The following is a 12,952-nucleotide window of genomic DNA, read 5'->3' on the forward strand; positions in this document are numbered from 1 at the left end:
AGCAAAAAGGACGATGGCCGAATTGACAAGCGCAAGGGTAATCATACCCGACCTGACAAGGGCCTCGGAGCGAGTGCGCGAAGTGATTATAAGAGCCCCCTGCCCCCAACAAACAAGGTATGCAAACTTTGCGCTATCTGGTGTTATCTTGCTTTTGAAGGAGTCTAACTTGAGCTTCGGAGCCGCTACACCGGGTTCCCCCCGGAACTTCCTCATCTCCTCCGTTTTAGGTTCCCTGCTACCCAGTTCAGAAGCAAGGTCGTTGACAGCTAAGACCGGCCGGGTCGCGCTTATTTCTCATAGTCATTACAAAAAATGGTGCCTGAAATTCTATAAATCCAACTTCGTTGGAATCATTACTGAATCTAGTTCACTTAAGCCACATAGGTCATAGGGTTTAGATGTGGTTTCTTTCGTACCTGTCCTAGTCACGTTTCTTAGCTCAATGCAAAGAGCCCTTTTCTATAGCTTGATGTTGCAAAATACTCTTCCTATTGCTTCACTTGGAAAAAGCAGGATTCTCAGGTGAAGAAGAAACACTGATAAAATCAAATGATTTCTTATAAATGGATTTTTCCTTTCGCAGAGATTTGAAGAAAAAAGAGAAATTTGCAAATCTCTTATTGTCAGTGGCATCCAAAGAAGAAGAAAATGAAACGGTGAAGAATCTTGCAAAATGATTTCTGCCCCTTAACCAACAAAAGAAAGATTTATTCCTATAAATCACTTGTTAATGGCATCTATTCATCTAGGGTTTGCCAAGCAAACCCCTGGCTTGAGTTTCTTGTTTGTTTTGTTTAATCATAGTGAAATATTTTTTTCTTCTTCATTTTTTTTATTTCAAAAAAAATGAATTTTAAAGGCATTACACCCCAAACTTTCCATTTAACTTAACCCATACATGTGAGATGGGAGGGAATGTGGTGTGTGATATAGTTGAATTTGATTGAAAGTGCATCACGTCCCACACCACACCAAAACGAGTGCGGGAAATCCGAATTCCTTAGCTATATCCTTGCTTCAGACCTGTTTGGAGGTCCTGTTGATAGGTTGAATTAATTCCCCCTTTGTATCAAAATAAATGATATTTTAATACAATCAATTAACTGATAATCATGTGTTTAAAGTTCGACTATGATACCGAAAAGGCAAAATATCAAAACAATCGGTATCGTAAAAGGAGTGACCAATCAGGTCCGGTGGCATTCATCAAAATTAAATTCATGAGATGCTTTAATGGTCGAAACTCTTCTACATATTTCTAAATAAATCCCCCTTTTATTGGGCTCTCGTCAAATAATATAAACCATTCAAATATTGAGATTTTCCTTGAAAAATACATAGAAGATGGCATATTTGAGTGCTGCGGAAAGCCAGGCGGTCCATGCCCATGCGGTATTGCGGTGGGTAGTCCGTAGTCGATGCATAAAGATGATGAAAGGAAATCCACAAGAATCGATGAATTATTTGGTTATTGTATCATGGTCACAACTCAAAACCCAATTTTACTCACACGCCGAACAATTTTTTAAGAAAGAACGCAGAACAGAAAGTAGGTCAACCATGGCAAAGCAGCAGCTTTAATCCTAATATTACCGATAATACCCATACCCTTACAAGAACATACTAACATTTCTGAACAGTCATTTTGGTAAAAAAAAAAAGCATTGCAGGACTTATTATATTTCAGATAGAAGTGGGGATGTATGGTAGGGAAAAAACAGTTGCAACTTCTTCGTCCTCTCCTCTCAAACCACAAGAAAATTCAGAAAGCCTTTTCTTCTAAGAAGGGTTGTTTTATAAGGCTAGACGGTTTGATTTGACGCATTCCAACAGTCTTAAGGAGCATTGGTATCAAACCCTACCCCCATGAAGCACGATGGATAATTGAATGTAATACGCCTGAAACAGAATGAAAATCACCAAAGGGAAAGGGTTATCTTTTCCCAGAATGAGAGCTGCAGGAAGGTTGATGGTAGAAGGGTGGTGGTATGTTAAGATCCTAAATGTTAAATGACTTGACTTGATATACACACTTCACCTAAGTACAAGGGCTCTGGTCATTAAGTCATAAGGACAAAATTAATAGAATGCATTGCAGACCTCTGGGGTTCTTGATTGGATTGCCTTTTGCTCTCATTGCCTTTGTTTTATCTGTTGTGGGCGGTCTTCTGTTTGTCATTGGGTGAGTATTTCTCTCATTTTTCTCTCCATGCATGCATAAATTCCATCAAACCCATATGAGAAGATTGTGCTTTTGGCTTTTCTTTGCGGATGAAAGAGGTTGGATAATGGGATTAATGTCTCAAATTTTAAACTGTTGAATTCTTACAAGTCAATGGTTTCTTTGGAGTTGCTTTTTACAATCATCTGTAAATGTAATGTCTTGTCACAGAATGCAATCTCATCAGCACCTTCTTATTTCTTTTGGGTTTGGAAACCCTGCTTCAATTTAATTTTCTCTTGGTTTTTGAATGACAACAGATCGGTGTTGACGTGCTTCTGTCCCTGGTGCTATTGCTATGCTGGAATGGCGAATTTCGTTGTGCATCTTATACAGCTTCCTATTGAAGTGATTAGATGGTTTATTGGTCGAATCCCCTGTTGATGTTGATCATGTATATTATATCTTTCTTTTCCATCCCTTCTTTAGTTGATCCATGTATCCATTTGATTAATTTACATATAATTTGAATTCGTGATTGGGCAATTCACCAAACTTGAGGGTTTTTCTTTTTCGGTTATTAGAGATTTGGAAATTGTTCTTGTTAGTGGATTCCCTGGTTGTTTATTTTGTTTTTTATTTCTTTGGAAGAAGAATCGGGTGATGCCTCTTGAGGAGATGATCAATATAAATGTCGATGGGGATTGTGGCCAGAGATTCTATTGGAAATAATCTCCAAAGCAAGTCTCTACCTGTATTAATTATCCCAGTTTGCTCTGATAATGAGGCTGCCTGTGCTGTGAAATGTCTCGCTTGATGCGATTGTTGAAAGTGATTCCAGCACTTTTGTCAAATGGATGAATAATTCCGAGGTTCTCCCGCCATGGAGGATCTCAGTCTCAGGTGTGGTTGAAGACTGCATATTGTTTCTCCGAATTAAGCAATCCTAGTGTTTGTGGTGATCCATGCACTTGGAACCGCAAAGCCCTTGCTATCTCAGGTAAGTGTCAGTGCTTGCGCTAAACGACCCCAATTTTAGTGAGGGGTGTCTACAAAAGATGTTTGATGTATGATCCTATGTACTACCAAGTAACCTTGAATGGGCCCAAAAAGAAATTCGGACTCATTGTCCGAACGGATATGCTTAACTTAAGCATTGAACTGTGTTTTGACCATTTCACATGCAAAACATTACAATAAAAGAACAAGCATCTGATTTATATCATAACAAATACACCCATGTAGGTCGAGTACAATCACCTACAATTGTTAAGAAGTAATGAACTCTAGAATGGGATGGGGTGTGATAAATTCCCCAAATATCACAATGTATGAGTGTAAACTATGCATCGGATTTGGAATGATTAATGGGAAAGAAAAGACGTGTTTGTTTCGTTCGAAAGCACATGTCACAACAATCATTATTAGGTATAGTAATATTCAATTCAGGAATCAAAGTGAGTTTCTCATAAGAAGCATGGTCTAACCTTGAATGCCACACACGTGGATCGTGAATATGGGTACTGTGCAAAGAGAAGGATGGTAGAAGGGAAGCGAAGTGATACAGTCCATCACGCATTAGGCCCACACTAATAAGCTTCTTGGATGTCAGGTCCTAAAGAACATAGAAAGTAGGAAAGAATAACATAGTACAATTTAGGTCTTTGGTAAGTTTACCAGTAGATATAATGTTGCACTGAAACCCCAGAATGAATAGTACATCCTTTAATACCAAATCTGAAGACAATGTTATGTCACTTTGTGACTAAACTAGTAACAGTGTTCCATTTGGCAACTGAACCAATTTTAGTGTTGATGCCAATGTAATAGATGTAGTAGCAAATTCAGAATTAGTAGGAACAATATGATCTGAGGCCCCACTATCCAAAAGCCAAGAAGAGGTGTGAGCTTACCTGCAAAGTTGGTTGAGAAAATATGTTTATCATTATTCAGTAGATCAGATAGACTGCTAATGATGCTTAATAACTATTGGTACTACTCGGATAAGCTGAAAATTGGAGAAGCTGATTCGACTAAGCTTGTGCTAGCAACGGATTTTCTATATTACCAATGCCATTCTTGGGTAAGGGCTTTGATTGGGTTTCCAATTCGGTGGATACCCAAACAATTCAAAGCGATGATCCTTATTGTGACCCTGTTTCTTGCAGCGTTCACTAGGAACCTTGGACCTTTCTTTTCCTCCTTTTGAGTTGAATCTTGGACCTGCCACATGAAAAGTAGCGACTTCTATAGTTGGACCATGTTGAGCAATTAAGGATTGATGTCTTTCTTCTTGTGATATGAGTGCATAAATCCTACTAATGCTCAGTAGAGGGTCCATATTTACAATGCTTGATCTGATGTTAAATTTCTCATTCAGGCCGAACATGAATTGATACACTTTATCTCTTTTCCATTCTGTAACAAAATCTCTTTGAACTCCACAAAGTACACAGTCCACAGGTACATGATGGTCCAACAATGTAGGTTGATAATTCATCCCAAATTGCCTTGAGTTTTGAGAAGTAAATAGAGACAGGAAGACTTTCTTGTTTGAGTAACATGAGTTCTCGCTTGAGATGAAAAATTCTTGGTGCATTTCCTTGTGAAAACCTCTCTTTTAAATCTTTTCACATTTTTTGGGCGTTTTCAGCATAGGCTACACTTTTATGGAGGTCTTTAGCTAAAGCATTGAAGATCCATGACACCACCATAGAATTACAATTCGACCAGGTGAATAACACTGCCTACTTTGTCGGATTTGGCTTCTGAATCATTCCATTCACGAAGCCAATCTTATTCTTGGCATTGAGAGCATTAGTCATGACTTTTCTCCAAATTGTATAATTGTCTCCATTCAGCAAACAAGAGACAAGCATTATGCCGGGGTTGTCAAAAGGATGAAGATAGAATGATGAATTCTGATCAACGAAAGAGGAGATTTGATTAGTGATGGTATCCTTCATCGCAACAGAGTATAACTAATTTCATGGCAACTAACTTCATTGCAACAGATATAACTGATTCAGGTATTCTCCTAATATTTCACGCCATGGTTAGCTCTCTACCGTCAGGGGTGTGGGACCGGAGGTTCACATGCACCCAGAAAACTCTAAGTACTTGTATTTTTGGAATTAAGCACCACTCAGCCACGTGCATTGGCGGTGTTGTTAGTGGGTCTTGTAAATCCTCTATGATGCAGAGGGAATTTCCGTTGGTTGCTAGAGTCGTTGTTGTCATCACCGGTGAAAATGATCACCACAAGCGGAAAAGTGATAAGAGGAGAGGTCCAAGCAATAGGGTTTTGATGTTCAAGCGGGAGATTAAAATTGAATGGAAGTAGACCTAGCAATTGGGTTGTGTGGGTCGGGTTCAGGTTGGATCAAGACCTTTCGGGTTGTTTTCAGGTTGGGCTGTCAAATGCTAGACCCTAATCTTAATTGTTCAGGTTAGGGTTGACCCATGCATCAATTCGGATCATCTAAAAAAATAACTGAAATTAAAAAAAATAATAAAGAAAAACTACCTGAAAACTTCTAACAATGCATAAATAGTCCCAATTAGACTTGACAATTGGGTCAGTGGATTGATCCATGACCCAACCCAGTTTTTTCCGGGTCAAGTTGGATCGGATCATTCTCACATTCAGATAGCTACATGTAAGACCCTAACCCTATTTTTTCGGATTGGGTTGGATCAAGTTCGCAGATTAAATAAACTTTTTGCCAGGTCTAAATGAAAGAAATGTTTTGAGGAGCTAATAGGATAAGTCCGTCCCATTAGCTCACACATGAGAGGGCATAAAAATGCATATCTTGGGACACGTGTCCCCATTTAGTGCTATTGGAAAGTGATTGGTACCAATAGTAAGATCCGGACTCCATACAACCAGCTGGTTGGCACCTGGTTTCAAAGTGCACAATGGAGACCACACATTATTGAAGGCAATGGCGTGTTTTGGAATGAGCTATATAAGCCTACAGCTGGTTCAAAAACGCAGAAATGTCATGAATTTTGAAACAAACTTATTTTTCGTATTTCAAAACCTCCTTTAAACCGTCTTAGGGATAGTAAGTTCTCTCTCCTTCTCTCTCAATATATAGATTATATAGTATTTTCAGATGCAAGAAAAATTTTAGATTCTCTATATACTTTTGGCATCATCATATTATCTCGGAAATTATCTTTCTGAAATTAATAGAAGGATGAACTTCTCAAATTAATTCATTTATTCAAGCTGAATTATTTGCTATGTATTTATTCTGATGCCCAGCAGGTGATAAGCTCGTTCAAGCATCAAATGGATTATCCGTGGTCATGCCATTGTCATTACAACTAATCAGAGACCTTATCAAGTAGTTAGTTGACACCTTGCGTTAAACGCTTTCTTCTCTTGTTTTGTGTAAAATCCTTCAACTACTGTTATAGGGTTAGTATTAATCTCATGTAATGCCTCGGATAACAGCCATTTTACACAGGAATTCCAATCACCACTCAATTTATTCTTACTAAAACTACAATTAGGCGTGTCAATGGTATTCAAAAATCCAATTTTAAAGTTGAGTTTCGATAAAATTGAATTGAATTGGATAATTTGAATATTTAATCGGTCGAATTCGGATATTCTATTCATATCGAATAGTTAACTATATTTGAATTCGGATATAACCTGCTTCAATTCGATAAATATTCAAATTTGATCGGTTATTTAATTCTTATATTTAATATATAAAATGTTTTATATGATAATTAAATTATATAAATAATTTATATATTATATACTTTATATAAATAAAATTTTTATTTTATATATTTATTAATTTCCTAAAATAATTAATTGGCCGAATTCGAATCGAATTGAATATTCAAATTTTTAATTGAATTTGAATATTAATTCTCAATATCTATCGGATATTGAATTAAATTCAAATATCAAAATTTCTAATCGAATTCAAATTTAGATATTGCTTGATTTGATTCGAATTTGATCCGTTTACACCCCTAACTATAGTGCTCCATAGACATGGGTGGGGCCTGGAAATGTTTTTACTGAAACTGTATTCATGGCCTTATACCAACATTTTAGCTAGGGCTGCAAGCACTTCACTTACCCACAAATTTTTCCCACATCCCTGCCCATATATAATACAACTATCACCTTGTGTATTAGGAACATCTCTCCATGATTTAATCAATGATAATAAGAGATATTTCTAATTCACACATGTACTGTTATGTGGGTAGGGATGTCGGAAGAGCATAATAGGAGATCTAAACTTGGTTTCAAGTTATTACATAAGAATAGGGGGTGGATTCGAGCTGAGCCAAGCCGAATAGTACCAAGCTCGAGCTCGGTTCGAGCCAGAACCTTGAGCTTGATCTCAGCTCGAGTCAAAAGTTTATAAGCTCGAGCTCGGCTTGACTCGAGCTCGATATTGAGAAAAAGTATTTTATAAAATTAAAAATTATATATAATTCTTTTTATTTTAAATTAAAAAAATAAGAATTATAATATTTTTATCATATGTATATATTATTTTCTATAATTTTATTACATATATCTTTATATATATTCGAGCTTGCTCATGAGCCTCATGAGAGCTCGACTCGTTTAATAATCGAGCCACTGAATTAGGCTCAAGCTTGAACTCGAGCTTAGTTGAAACCAAACCGAGCCGAACTCAAACAGCTCGTGAAAAGCTGGGTTGGATTGGCTCGAGTTAAGGTCAACTAACCCAAAGAATTTGGATTTGGTTTTCACAGAACAGTCCTCACAGCCCTGTCCAGTCCTCCATTGGGAATATCGTGTGAACAAAAATATATAAATACCAAGTTATTCTCAATGCATAGTAACAAAATAAAAGACAGCAAGGACGGTGTGAAAAGGTTTTGTGAGGACCAAATCCGCTCTCCAACCCAAGCCCATCACAAGGCAAGCGTACCTCAACCCTAACCTGACATACACTTCAACCCAATGAGCCCAACCTGACCTTAGAATATACGATCTTAATCCAATCGGAATAAATTGATATGATCCTCATAATTAATTGGGTTGATTAAACAAACAAATGATAAAAAATTCATATATGTATAACATGTTAATTGCACTCAAAAGTCAGATCATAAATCAATTTCACATCCAATCTGGTTATTAAACGCGTGTATTTATCAAAAAATAAAATAAAATAAAAAATGAAGAATTCAACCACTCTAAAGACTTTTTATTTTCTTTCAAAGATTTTTTTTTTGGGATTATAGCCGATAAATGCAACTTTTGGGTAATTACAACAATCTTTTTAATATATATAATTATTAAAATATGTTAACTTTTTCTAAAAAAATATCAATTAGGGGCAGAAACATTATTCATATCCTTCCTCCTTCAAACCACCGAATAAATCTCCCTTAATCCCAATTTTTAGGCTTTAATGGCACTCAAAACTACTTCAGATACCTCTAACAGGCTTCTGAGAGACCAGAATATTTACATCCCCTACTACACTGTTCATGTCATCGCTTCCCACACTATGAAGAAGGTTTAGTTTGTGGAGGGAAGCTGTGAAATTTGGCATAATTTGACCATTGGTGAAGCTTCTTCGAGGGAAGATCAGTTGGGTCAAGAAAAGAATCGTCATTTGAGCGCTAGGTCACCTGGCCAGTTATGAAAGAGCATTTGAGGCTGTTGCGCAACACGAAGAAGAGATAATCCAGATAGCCATACAATTGGCTTCCACCTGCAGCAGCTTGATGTGGTGTATGTTAAGTTCGTCAAGGTGAAGGATAGGAAGAAGAGATTGAAGTACCAGTATGGCTTACTTATTAGAGGGGTTAGAAGCTTGGAGATGTAGAATCTAAAAGTAGAGGAATGGGCTAACTAGCTTCAATGCTGATCTATCTATATGAACTCTGCATCTCATCTGCAAACAGGAGTTCTTGAAGGATCTGAGTGAGATGTGGGGTGGGTTGGTAAATCATAGCTCTCCTGTAGGGGCCAGACTCATTAGAATCCTTTGTTACAATGAGACCGACAGAAAAAGAATTGCAGACTCAAGAGAAGTTATAGAAACTTTGTAATCTCTTGAGATCTTTCCACAACTGGCAGTACATAGGTATCGACTGCCTTCTGTTTCTTCTCAGGGGCCCAAATACAGGGTACGAAGTAATGGAGATGGCAGCTATGTCTCTGGTCGATTTGGTTGAACTAGGAAGTCTCACGGGAAGACCAAGAGTAGGAGACCCAATTGTTGGATTTTAATCTCATAAGAGATTAAATCCAATGGGTTTGATTGATCAATTACATGAGAAATTGCACCTGCATACTTGATTGAAAATTTAGCTTTTCTCTTGCAAAACCCAGTTTTGAACTTGTCACACATTAGAAAATTATAAGCTTTGTTTTCAGTATGTTAATAGGAGTTCATTTACACTCCTTAGAATTAGTAGAGGAGAGTATGGGGGTTCGATACTGCACAACGCGCGCGCATACGTATGCGCGCGTGTGTGCAATGCAATGAGGCGCACTTTGCTCGCGAAGGGCGGCTTTGATTTTGGTGCGATGCTAACCGTTGATCACCGTTGATGAGATCAATGGTCACAATTCGATCAGGTGTGATCAAGAGGCACAATTCAAAGTTAAGAGTCATTAATTGTTAACTACTTTTTAAACAATTACAATGTTTGAAATTGTGACTATTCAAGGTGCCTTCTCTGAACCAGCATCTACCTTTTCTTCATACATCTTCATAAACTATTTAAGGAGTATGAATCAAACTCCAAAAACACAATTTCGAAATTCACTATCTCTCTCTCTCTCTCTATCCGGTCTGCTACAGTTTCACAGAAGGTTTCTTTGGAGACTCTTCAACTTTGCTGGTTGCATATTCTCGCCCAAGGCTTTGTTGTATCCTAGGAACGAATTTGCCTGTAACCCAACAGCAAACTCAGTGAAACTGAGTGGGGGCAAATAACGTTTTAAAGACAATGTCTTCAGATGCGCCTCAGAGCTTCTCCTCTAAAGTTACGGTGACCCCATTCTTCCAACAATCGCAATAGTGCTCCTAATGGATTATAAAGAAAGTAAATCGAAAATCAAGAACAACAAAAGGATAGAGGTATCTGAAGAAGAAGAAGAAGAAGGATAGAGAGAGAGAGAGGTGGAGAATTTTATTTGGTGGTTTGGAGGAAGAAGGAGATGAATAGTGTCTCTTCCTCTATTTGATATTTAGAAAAAAATTAACCTATTCTAGAAATTATATTAGAAAGATTGCGTAGGTGATCGTTACAATGTACTACCCACTTGGATGAGTGACACGTCTTGAAGGGATAGGCACGCCACCATCTGTCGAGAGACGTGGGTGCAGACTCTCAAATGGGCAGGGACTGCGCCGTCAGTCAAGAGACGTGGTGCAGTCTGACGAGTACGGTCTTGTTAGGTAGAAGCTTCCTGAGAGCATCGCGTTGCTTAGTCGCAAGCTATCCTATCACGCAGCAAGCTACTTTGTAGCAAGCTCTTAGGGGTACTTCGAGGTGACCCTCATCAAGATTGGTCTTTGGGGCAGTTCTTCTGCCCAGGTGCCGGAGCAAGCTAGTTTCCCTAGCTCGCGAGTTGAAATAGTCTTGGAGTATTCTCTTTCCAATAGCTCGGGGGACCCAGAGCTCGCGTTGTGGCGAGCTCCCCCTATGGTGAGCTATGACGTAGCGAGCTACTCTACAGGCTCGTTACTTAATTGTGGTCAGGCCATGATGCTGAGTTGTTGCTCGTGCTGAGTCAGATCCACGTGTCATCGTCTCAATAGGTCGGGATAAATCATCCTCCATCACTTACTATGACTCAAATTGGAAATCCACCACCGGCTATTTCACAACTCTAGGCCACTCCCCTTTGTCATGGAAGAGTAAGAAGCAAGAAACAGTGGCATGCTCTTCTGCTAAAGTCGAGTGTCGTGCAATGGCAACCACCGCTAGTAAACTATTGTGGTAAGACAACAACTCTTTGATTTTGGTCTCTCTCATCCCCAACCCATGAAGTTATACTATGACAACAAGGCGACACTTCACATAGCTACTAATCCAGTGTTTCATGAGCGTACCAAATATATTGAAATAGATTACCACTTCATACAGTAGCACCTTTAGTCTAATGCTATTACTACTGCTCATCTTCCCACATCAACTCAGCTTACAGACATTTTCACCAAAGCTGTTGGACGAGATAGGTTTCCTTCTTTATTGCCCAAGTTGGGCATTTTTAATCCTCATGCTCCAACTTGAAGGGGGCTATTAGGAGAATACCTAAATCAATTTCATGCAGTTATATCTATTGCGATGAAATTAGTTATACTCTGTTGTGATGAAGGATCTGGAATGACACATCAGACTCCTTGTAATAAGTGTGTGTGTGTATGATAAGTTTAATACAATAAACAAGTTCTTTTCACCATTTCGATTATGCGGTTCTATTATCATGGACGATCATCAACCCTGTGTAGTGTTTTAATACTTGCTATTCTTGAGTAAAATTTGATTGGCTGATCAAGTTGAGATGAGGACGTTTTAAACAAAAGCTATTAGATTGATCATAGCCAATACAACTATTGATTGCCGCTGGTTGAAAAATTGATTGTTGTCGGTGGGTTTTGTAAATCATTCGTACCGGAAAGAAATGAGAGGAAAGGGGAATCAAAGTAATAAAAAATGTGAAGTAAAGAGGATTGTCATCAATTGCTAGAATCACCATCGCTGTTGCTAGTGAAAATGATCGCCACCGAAGGAGCAGTGATAAGATGAAAGGTCCAGGCGGTAGCTAGGGTTTTGGCCTTCAGGGGGGAGATTAAAATGGGATGGAAGAAATGTTTGAAACGTTGAACGTTGAAGAGCTAATGGGATGGACCAAACATTCGCCCCATGAATTCACACATGAGAGGGCATAAAGCATGTCTTGGGACATGTGTCCCCATTTGTTGTTGTTTGTATGGTAGGTGGTTTGTAGAAGATCTGGACTAGTTGGTAAGGTCTCCTGCTAGTGTAGTCACAGTGGATACTAGGGTCTTAAAATGCTGCATACATTATCTGTCTTCAAGTTCCTACTAGTGGGGACCCGTGCAATGCACGGGATTTATTAAGTGAAAGTTAAATAATAAAAATGGTCATTTACTAAAATACCCATATAGTTTCATGGATTTATTAAAATCTACCCTATAGTTAGTATTTTACTAAAACACCACTTATAATTTGCAATGAATTTTATTAATCTTTCATTAGATGACAATGGAAAATGATAGTGTTGACCCTAATGTTCATTTATATAAATTTAATCAAAAGAAAATAAAAATAAAAATACCATTTTTGCCCTTCATAAAACACAAGCAACCACTCTATTGGCTATATTTGATCAATTATGTTTTTTGTACAAAAAAGTGTTAAGGGTATTTTTAGAATAAAAAAACATGAGCCTAATGGCAAAAAAAAAACAATCCTTAATGAAAGGTTGATTAAGTAAATAAGTTGTAAAATATATGGGATGTTTTACTAAAATGAAAACTATAATGTAGGTTTAAGTAATTGTGTAAAACTATAAGGTGTGTTCTAGTAAATGACCCTAAGGCTGCGTTTGGAATCAGTGTAAAAATACACTGATTATGTTTTACACTGAACCAAAAAGTGATCGTTGTTTTTTTTAAATAGTGATGGGTGGAAGAGTGTAAAGTTTTACATCTATAAAATCAATCGATTATTGGTGTAAAACTTTAGAGGTGATGAGATTTACATCTATTATTGACGTAAGACTAT

The 12,952-nt window shown here is 37.7% G+C and overlaps 1 protein-coding gene across 1 annotated transcript; it reads left to right on the forward strand.

The window, feature by feature from the left end:
- Positions 1 to 1,386: 1,386 nt before the first annotated feature.
- LOC148875984 (signaling peptide TAXIMIN 2-like) lies at positions 1,387 to 2,719 on the forward strand. The gene is made up of 2 exons (XM_088983584.1): positions 1,387 to 2,185; positions 2,485 to 2,719. Exons 1-2 carry the CDS (start codon positions 2,091 to 2,093, stop codon positions 2,606 to 2,608), a joined length of 219 nt encoding a protein of 72 aa, XP_088839710.1. The 5' UTR covers positions 1,387 to 2,090; the 3' UTR covers positions 2,609 to 2,719.
- Positions 2,720 to 12,952: the final 10,233 nt, after the last annotated feature.

This window comes from Nelumbo lutea, chromosome 1 (genome assembly GCF_056320005.1).
Source record: "Nelumbo lutea isolate HS-2025 chromosome 1, American lotus-T2T, whole genome shotgun sequence".
NCBI classification, from domain to species: Eukaryota; Viridiplantae; Streptophyta; class Magnoliopsida; order Proteales; family Nelumbonaceae; genus Nelumbo; species Nelumbo lutea.